Source organism: Podarcis pityusensis, assembly GCF_964106645.2.
Source record: "Podarcis pityusensis genome assembly, chromosome: 1".
NCBI classification, from domain to species: Eukaryota; Metazoa; Chordata; class Lepidosauria; order Squamata; family Lacertidae; genus Podarcis; species Podarcis pityusensis.
This window is the reverse complement of record NC_138028.1, coordinates 30,767,904-30,777,998: the sequence shown is the minus strand read 5'-3', so window position 1 is coordinate 30,777,998 and position 10,095 is coordinate 30,767,904. Positions and strand designations below refer to the sequence as shown.

General features: G+C 44.0%; 1 protein-coding gene across 1 annotated transcript in view; it reads left to right on the top strand.

Annotated features, from left to right (window-relative positions):
* The first annotated feature begins 3,104 nt into the window (after positions 1–3,104).
* Positions 3,105–10,095, top strand: part of IFT43 (intraflagellar transport 43) — a 44,265-nt gene continuing 37,274 nt past the window's right edge. Inside the window, exons 1-4 of the mRNA XM_080981329.1 lie at positions 3,105–3,259; positions 3,870–3,956; positions 7,564–7,642; positions 9,863–9,921. Coding sequence (XP_080837455.1) covers positions 3,218–3,259; positions 3,870–3,956; positions 7,564–7,642; positions 9,863–9,921 — 267 coding nt within the window. The 5' untranslated portion in view covers positions 3,105–3,217. The remainder of the gene's footprint in view (positions 3,260–3,869; positions 3,957–7,563; positions 7,643–9,862; positions 9,922–10,095) is intronic.

Here is a 10,095-nt window from a genome sequence, read left to right as displayed (position 1 = left end):
TGCGCTGATTTAGGGTGGGGGTGCTTGTCTCTCCAGGCCCTGTTTCTCGCGCATCGCGGTTCCGGGGAAGTGGGGGGGGGGGCATCACAAGTTTTCTCCTGTATGCTGCCAACTCCCCCCCACCCACCCCCGAATGAAAGGTTGGCCAGAGAATTCCGCTTCTGACCGCGTGCGCGCGGATTCCTGGATCCAGACCAACCACCCGATGGTGGCCGCCCCCGATGGGAGCCTCCATCCCACGCATTCGGGGGCGGGGGAGAAGCGTCCACAATTCTGCCCGGGTCGTTGCCAGCAGATAGGGTTTAAAGGATGTGTGAATGGTGATCCGAAACACAGCTGCACCCCGACCTTCACTGCACAGTTTTACAGGATTGGGGGTGGTGGCGCAAGAAGTCCCACTGGTTCAAACGGAATTGATTTCTTGGTGCGCTGCTGAGGACCGCAGCCTTGCTCGCAAGGAAACTTGACGGAAACTAATGGGATGGTTGTAGGATAGATGGGTTGTGGCCGAAGTATGTAGTCCGAGTCCGGATTCTTCCATGGGAATGACCAAATGCCAACAATAAAAGGGGGGGGGGGACCTTGGTATCCATCCTTCAATCACTTTTCTTGCCAGTGTCTTACCCGAGAGTAAACTCCGTTGAGTTCAGTAGGGCTTACTTCTGAACAGACATGGTAATTACGACTATGCCATAAAACAATCATTTCATGATGGAGAGACATCAAGGTTTGATCTCGCAAAACTGGAATGTACGCAATCTGGCGAGTTTATTCCCCCGGTTCTGCTTTCCCTTTTAAAATATTGTACACCTTCGAAGGGGAGATTGTGAGTTGAGGGAAAAGGCTGAGGCTTGTGCACTTATTAGACGTGATCAAGGCGGGCCCCGCTTCATTTATTTTACAAACGTCTCCGGAGGTTGAGAGTCAAGAGTAACGAAGGCAAGCGAACGGTGCCCTCTGGCGGACAAGCTGCGCCGGTGAAGTAGCTTCCAGGCGTCCTTGTTTATATATAGGAGCGATTTCCAAGAAAGCTTGTCCCTGAGCCGAAAAAAGTGTGGGTTGGGTACTTGGCGTGGTGTCCGCCCCCCAGTTATTTCCAGCTGCTAAACAGCATCTCGAAAGTTAAAGCTTACCTAATGTGACCTTTCCATCATATGAGAAACCGTTGTAGTTGCTACAGAAATAGCACACCTGTTGTACGGTTTTAGGAACTCTTAGGGTGGAAAAATGCCAGAAATTATTTCTTTAGAAAGAAATAAGCACAAGTGAGAAGCATTTGTTTTAAAATATTTGTAAGACGTTACTGTAAAATAATGTTCAAAGTGGTTTACAAAATGCAGCATAAACGAACAACAAAAGAATGGAAAAATTTAGTTTAAAAGAAAACAAAAAACACAACCCCACATCTTTAAAAACGGTCTAAAATCATATAAAACTAGAGTAAGCTGACAAACAGGAACCACCAATCACCCAATAAACTCTTGAAAAATAAAAATTGAGAAATGGCATCTCGTCCTTCTTTTCTCATGAGACAGCCAGTGTGGTGTAGTGGTTAGAGTGTCAGATTAGGACCTGGGAGACTTACTCAACCATGAAGCTCAGCCATTCAGTGCTGCTCACAGGGTTGTGGAGATTAAATGAGGAGGGGAAAAACCAGCTTGTGCACCACCTTGAACTCCTTGGAGGAAAAAAAATGCAAATAAAAAAGTAAATGATTTCCCCGTATGGGGACCTTCAGCGCACACTGACTCCAATGCGGGTTTCATTTGCCATTCTAACAGAAATGACCATAAGAGCACTCCACAACATGGCCAAATCACTATCCAGCAAGCAATAAGGTGAATGGAAAATTTTACTCGATTTGCTGTGCTTTTAGCAACAGTTTATGTGGTGATGGAACATTCATGTGACTGCTTTATGGCTAGCATGAGTACCCATAGATTTCCAGAGGGTGGAATAATACAATGTGTCGAACCTCTGTGAGAAAGGTAGGTTAAAATTTTATAAAATAAAAAGGGATGGAGCAGTCAGGGGGTCATAAGTAATAACTCTGTTTATTCTTCATTTCGCAACATGAAGAACTTAGTAGTGCCTTAATTATTAACATGTTTCATCAACTTTTATGGACTAGAGCCCACTTTAACAGATGCACCCGATGAATGTGTTCAGCTTCAATGTGATAGAAGGCCCTTGGTTTGTTGGTTTGTTTTTGTTGCAACAAGCTAACAACTGGAAATGTCTCCAATGAGAAGTGCTGGCTAGCCCTTGAAAGCTATACTTTGTGCTCAGGAAGCCTGGTCTCTCCAGAAGTCCCTTTTATGGCACATTCATGATGACTGGTGCTCACGATGCTATCAGGGTGGTCATACACAATCCTTTTTTCGATAGTTTGCGTCTGCCTTCTGTGAGGTTTTTTGGGGTGGTCGGTCACAGCGCTTCGTTTCCAGCCGATGCCTATTGCACGACTTTTGAAATCCTGTAACTTTTTATACCACAAGTGTTCTGGTTTGTTATTATTCAGTCTTTTTTCTGCCCTAGCCCCGCCTGACAGGGATGATGTGACAAGCATTACGGAAGCCTTTAAGAACAAAGTAAAGCAATGTCCATCCACCACGAACGCCCCTTTTTCTTGTGTCCATAACCATGTTGGCGGAATACATAATACACGTGTACGCATGTGTTTAGTTTCTCAGTTTCTAGGGAGAGGCGCTCGGCACTGGCTTACAGGCTCCCCTGTCTTCGTTGTATTCGCAGTAGATCTCAGGGCAAAGCACTGAACCCTTCTTGAGGATTGTTAACCGGAGAGCGATCCATTTCACTCAGGGACTTTCAGGCGTCCGGGCGCTTCCGACATTAACAAGCGGGCAAAATATTGCGGCTCTCGGAGGCGCTTAGCTTGTTGTTTCGGGATGGCTGGGGAAAGTTGCTGCCGCGTGAGAGAGCCGGGGAGATAGAAGTAAAGGGCCCTCCCTCGCTCCTCGCCTGCTGTTGGACTACAACTCCCACCATCTTTAGCCAGTTTAGCCAAGGGCCAGGGAAGACGGGAGTTGTAGTCCAACAACGTCCGGGGACCCTAGAAGGTTGAACAGCACGGGAACTGTGGACGGACTACAAAAAAAGAAAGGCTGCGGTCGCTTTAAGGGAAATCAGCGGTTGCTAAGGACGCGCGCGCGGGGGGGGGGACTTTCTCCCGGAAGTGAGCGGCTCGGTCTGAAAGATGGACGACGACTTGGAGCTGGACGAGGAAGTCTGCAAGGGGGTAAGAAGTAGTAGAGCGGGAGGGCGCGCGACCCGAGTTGCCATGGCGACGGAGAGGCCTACTCGCTGTTCTAACGCCCGGCGCTGCCTTTTGCCCTGTCCCCCGATCTCCCGGAGGGGAGGGCCGCCGGCCGAGGGCTTTGGTTGCCCGAGGCAATAGCCCTCCTGGTGGCCCCTTGCCTGTTTTATAGCGGGGGGCGGGGGGAAGGTATCTGCCGTGGCTTTCCAGGTGTTGATGGGCTGCAACCCCCAGAGTCGCTGGCCGTTGGTGGGAGCTAGAATCCAACAACTACCTCCTTCCCTCCTATTGGCTTTCTTTTAGGAGCCGCCATATATCAGGCATAGGCAAACTCGGCCCTCCAGATGTCTTGGGACTACAACTCCCTTGATCCCTAGCTAAAAGGAACCATGGTCAGGAATGATGGGAATTGTAGTCCCAAAACATCTGGAGGACCGAGTTTGCCTATGCCTGCCATATATGAACTTCCCTAGAGACTAGCTGTGTAACCTGCTAGCCTTAGCTTGATCGTCATGGCTGTACATCTGCCTCCTTGACCACACATGTTGTGACTGAAGCTCCCTTTTTGAATCATTCTTTGTCCTCCACATAGGTAGTAGCAAAGATGGGCCGACGAGCTCACCAGGATTACACTCCAGAGGAAAACCATCTTAGCCTGACCAGCTCTCCAGCTTTGCAGGTAGGTGTAACTGGATGGGTCAACACCGATTGTAACCTGGACTTAGTTTCACATCAAACATGCTGAAAGACTTCATCTAGAGTAGAAGACTAGGCGCCAGGTTATTATAACCAGGATCTTAACCGTAAGTCAAACTTGCATAAGAGTAAGAACACAGGAAGAGCCCATAATAAGAGATCAGACCAAAAACCAATCTAGCCCAGCCTCCTGTTTTCCTCAGTGGCCAACGAGATGTCTTTGGGAAGCGTACTGAACAGCAATGATTATTTATCCTCTTCTGCTTCCATTTTAGTAGATGATTAGAACAGTGACTTGGGGGGGGGGGGCGGGACTTTTGTAGGTAACATCCATTCAGCCGAAGTTTTCATTAAGGCAGGGATGGGGAACTTGCTACCCTCCAGATATTGAAATTCAGTGCCCATCATCCCTTAACATTGGCCATGCTGGCTGGGGCTAATGGGAATTGGAGTCCCACAACATCTGGAGGGCCACAAGTTACCCAACCCTGATTTAAGGAGTTCTCTTGCACTGAAAAAGTAAGGATTAGTGTTCTCAATTGCTCTAACAGACATTTCTTTTCCATAGTTTTACTGTGTATTCATGGCTAAATACGGAATTATGGCACTCTATCTGAGAAGCAGAGGAGCTGAAATCTTTGGGATGTGCTAGGACCTCCTTGGAAAGTAGAAGAAAAATCAAAATCTGGCTTCTGACTGGTCTGTTTATTTGACAGCCAAACACTCCACCAGGAGCCCTTTATAGGAAAACCAGCTAACAACATTACTGGGTAACTGACTCATAGTGAATAGTCATACCTCTGCTGCAGATTAGACTTTGTAGTTGGTGACATTCTGGCCCCCAGTCTACTGCAGAACCTGGTCTGTTTTCTCTGTCTATATGTTCTCTGGTGGCTGTATCTCTCTTAACTAGTGCCTATATCTGAAGCATTGGTTGCCTTATGAAGTTGGGCAGTTAAGCTAAGCAAAGGATCATAGGATCATATCTGGTTTTGAGGAACAAAATTTAGTTGATGGGCTGGAAGAATGTGAATATGAGTAGTAGTAGTAGTAGTAATAATAATAATAATAATAATAATAATAAATTATTTATACCCTGTCTGGCTGAGTTTCCGCAGCCACTCTGGGCAGCTCCCAATTAAGTGTTAAAAACAATACAGCATTAAATATTAAAAACTTCCCGAAACCGGCCTGCCTTCATATGTCTTTTAAAAATAGGATAGCTGCTTATTGACATCTGATGGGAGGGTGTTCCACAGGGTGGGCGCCACTACCGAGAAGGCCCTCTGTCTGCTTCCCTGTAACCTCACTTCTCGCAATGAGGGAATCGCCAGTTAGGAGCTAGGAGATCTGGAGAGGTTTTCAGGCTGTGAACACAAATAATTTCAAGTTTAAAATATTGTTCATTGCATCTAAATAAGGAATCCATGCAAATCAGTGCACCTATGTGAATTAATAAGACTTAACCTGAATCAACCTATACCTCTTTAAACAATCCTGTTTCATCATGCCAGTTGTTTGCTCTGTACTTCGTTTCCAATCTATCTAACAGTTCCCCAAGACTTGAAAATTGACCTTACAAGCAAATGCTTTACCTTAGAAGCATAGATCAGGCTGATTTGTATGGATGCTTTTTGAGTATTATCTTATAAGCACCAGTTGTTCTTTGTTTGTATTGGAAAATTATGAAAGCATTGAAACTATTTTCATTCAAAAGGTGTCATTTGAAAACCCATGTCGTCTAGGCAATATTTATGTGGTTTAAGCTATCAAAAGTTGCTCATTAGTATAGCATTAAAATTCTAAGCTTTTCCCAAATTCCCTCAGCAGCCAACCCAAAAGCTGCACAGGTGCACTGTTATATCAGAGCAGCTAAGCCAGTGGCAGCCAAAAAGACTGTAAGGTGATACCTTGGTCTGCCAAGCCCATTTGAGACGATTGCTTACTTACTTCCAGACAGTAAACCATGGTTTATTGTGACAGGAATGAACCACAACAATCTTTCTCTGGCATGACTTCAAGGAAGAGGTCAGAAGGTTTTGATTCTGGTTTTGATTAACTGCAGTTTAGTGTTACATCTGAAAGCTGACCTATGGTTTAGCCCAGGGTTCAGCAACCGTTTTCAGCCGTGAGCCGGTCCACCATCCCTCAGACCATGTGGTGGGCCAGACTATATTTTTTGGGGGGAAAGGAATGAATTCCTATGTCCCACAAACAACCCAGAGATGCATCTTAAATAAAAGCACACATTCTACTCATGTAAAAACACCAGGCAGCCCCACAAATAAAACAGATGCATTTTAAATAAAAGCACACATTCTACTCATGTAAAAACACGCTGATTCCTGGACCGTCCGTGGGCCGGATTGAGAAGGCTATTGGGCTGCATCCGGCCCACAGGCCTTAGGCTGCCTACCCCTGGTTTAGCCTATCTATGGTGTTTTGAAACCAGACAGCTTCATAAACAAACCATAGTTTAGTTAAGTTAACAGTTAAGTTAACTAAGTTAACAGTTAACTGTTAAGTTAACTGTTTGTCAACTTTGGATGAAACAACAAGCTGGTTAATAAAAAATAGAAGTGAAAGCTTCTGATCTCCTTACAACCACACTGGAGGAGGGCAGTCATGAGTTCATGAGCCCAAAGTTCACTGAGGCTTGCTCTCATTAGAATAAAGCCACAATCTGTTATGATTCAAACCAGATCAATGGCAGAATCAGTTAAAAATATTAGGTTGTACATAATTTCACACATATGTTATAGGGATGTGGGCAGCACTGTGGGCTAAATCACTGAGCCTCTTGGGCTTGCTGATTGGAAGGTTGGCGATTCAAATCTGCACGATGGGGTGAGCTCCTGTTGCTCTGTTCCAGCTTCTGCTAACCTAGCACTTCGAAAACATACCAGTGCAAGTAGATAAATAGGTATCGCTGCAGTGGGAAGGTAAATGGCATTTCCATGCACTCTGGCTTCCATCACAGTGTTCTGTTGCACCAGAAGCAGTTTAGTCATGCACCAGCTCCTTGACCTGAAAGCGAGATGAGCGCCGCACCCCATAGTCACCTTTGACTGAACTTAACCATCCAGGGGTCCTTTGCCTTTTTTATTTTTTACATGTGTTATATGTTACATTTTAGATGCAGACTTTAGAATCTTAGGGTATACCTACGAAAGTCATGTGTGAAACGGTCCTACTGTGCTATTCTGCCAAAGTTTTGCTTTTTGCGATGTATCATAGTGATGTAATGTTATTATTTGTACCTCAGACTTCCCATCATGGGAACTGTCCACTCCCTGCAGTGCTACAGTTTGGTGCAAACTTGCTACACACTATGATTGTGGACAACAAGCCACAATTGAGGAGCAGCGTGTTATGCAGTTGTGGTACATAAGACCCACACGTCAAGTCACATTATACATATATGGCAATCTACACTTGCTATGATATGACATTGCTGTTCTCTATCCAGACTATTGTAGTTCACACATGCAATGTGCTTAGCTCCTTGGGAATGACTTCACTGCTATATATCCTTTCATATCTACTCACTGGTTCTTGGACTGAAATATACTAATGTGTCCTATTCATAGTTGACCTTTGGCTGGTGGGAGAGATGTACCTTCCATCAGAAGAGGATCAGGATAGGTGAGCTTTGCCTGTTCCACTCAGGTTTGTGTAATGGATCAGTGTTTCTCCTCCTGAAACTACCCAGTGGCCTGCAAATGTGTTGGGCTTCCAGCTGTTCCCTAGGAATATGGCCAAATTCTCCAACAGGAATCTGAAAAATGTAGTTGAACTCATGTTCCCTAATTAGGCCGGCTTATTTCGAATGAGCTCTGGCCTCATTCAGCCTGGAGCTCCCCAAGGCCTTCTCGTCAGCCCCTGGCACCCTGAATAGCTGCCTAGTTATTTTCAGCCTGCTGGGGTTATCTCCTTATCCTCAATAACATTTTTCATCATCCTCACCAAAATAACTCTCTTAAGCATCTTTTATTTCCCAGCCCTTTTCATTTTAGTTTTCGCTGTTAGTTTGCATTGAAGATTGCTGAGTGTTGAGCACAAAGCCATGGGAAAGACTTATATTAAAATTCTATTTCCACACATTTATTTCATTCTTTGAATAGTTTCCAGCTTGAGCCCACTGAAGGAAGAAGGAGGGAACCATTGGCTGCAGACTGTTACACCACACATCTCTTGCCTCCTAGGACACTGTGGCTATATGGGTCTACATATGCCCCCTGAGGGAGAGGCCTGGGATCATTGGATCCTGGCAGTATGATGTGTGGGAAAGATAAAATTGCAGCTTGCTGTCAGGAGTTGTGTAGTCAAATTAGCCTATAAGAAGGATATTCAAAGGATTTTAAATCTGAACTCCACTGAGGTGTTTCAAGTTGCAAGAGACTCCAGATTTGTTTTCAGTGAACAAATGTGTTTCATGTACAAACATGGTTGAAAAGGCCTCCATCACACAGAGTGATCAGCAAAAGGGGTATATTCAGATTCCTATATAGTAATGGCTTCCACTGAAAAAAATTGACACGACTGGAAGATAATTGACCCCGTTCAGTTTCAGTGAGAGAATTTGCGGATGATACAAAATTGTTCAGTGATATAAAAAAGACACTGGACCTCTTCAAACTGAGTGAATGGGTGTAAACAAGTGTAAAATGATGCTTGTCAGGGCAAAAATATTAATCTCATATATTTGTTCATGGGGTCTGAACTAGCAGTTATTGACCAGGAACAATATCTTGCTGTCATAGTGGATAGCTTGATGTAAGTCGGCAAAAGAATTGAAAATAAAACTGCTGACATCATAATGCTGCTATACAAATATATGCTGTAGGTGCATCTGGAATACTTTGTACAGTTCTCACCTCAAAAAGAATATGGTAGAGCTGGAAAACATTTGGAAGAGGGCAATCAAATGATAAAGTGGTTGGAGCAGCTCCCCTATGAGGAAAGTTTGCAATGTTTGGTAATTTTGAGAAAAGTAAGTAAGAATTGGCATGATAGGCATTTATAAAATTATACATGGCATGGAGAAAGTGGATAGAGAAAAGTTTTTTTCTCTCTCTGTCATAATACTAGAATTCAGGGCTGAATGTTGGAAGATTCCTGAAAGATAATGAAGTAATTCTGCACACAGTGTGTAGTTAAACTATGGAACTTGCTCCCTCAGGAAGCAGGGATAGCCACCATCTTGAATAGTTTTCAAAGAGGGGTAGCAAAATTCATGGAGGATAAATCTGTTAATGGCTGCTAGCCATGCTGGAGGCTATGATCTGCCTCCACAGTTAGAGGCAGTAGGAGAGAGTGCTTTAGTACTTGGGTTCTATTTACAGGCATTTGGCTGGCCACTGAGAGAACAGGATATTGGATTAGATAGGCCTAATCCAACAGGCTTTTCTTATATTTTAAAGTTCTTATATTCCAGTCTTGCAATCTCTTCCATATATTGACCTTGTTCTCTCCTGACTTTTTGTGTGTCTCTTGACATCTTTCGTTCATTTTGCTTCTTCCCCTATGTTTTCAAGAGCTCAAATCTCTGCCATTCCTAGTAAAAGCTACCTTTGATCCCACTTCTCCTTCCACCTGTTGCTCTGTGTCTCTCTTTCCTTTACACATTTTTCAAGCGTATAATTTATAACTCTCTGTGACTTATCCTCCCAGGTCTCTGCTTGATCTTATTTTTTGCTTGTTTCACTCTTTTGAAACTACTCTCACCAAATTACCTTATACAAATATCTAAGGGCTGTTTATTGACCTGCCTGGTGCCTTCAACCCTCCTTATACCATTTTCTTCCAATAGCTCTCCATTTTACAGTTTCAAAGTTCTGTACACTCCTCATTCCTCCACCTCTCTCACCACTCCGTTATTATTTTCAGATCCTGGTCAAGTTTATTTAAAAGTAAATCCACTGAATTCCATGGGCGTTATTTCCAAAGTAAGTGTTCCATAAGACTGCAACTTTTGTCTCCTGGGTTAAACCCGTCAGAATATTTTTACTCTTGAATAAGAATAAGAAATAAGAATATTTCTTATTCCTGGAAAGCTTGCACTTGAGTGCATAATGTATAATTCTAGATTCCTAAAAATGTATTAAAACCCAGCATACAAA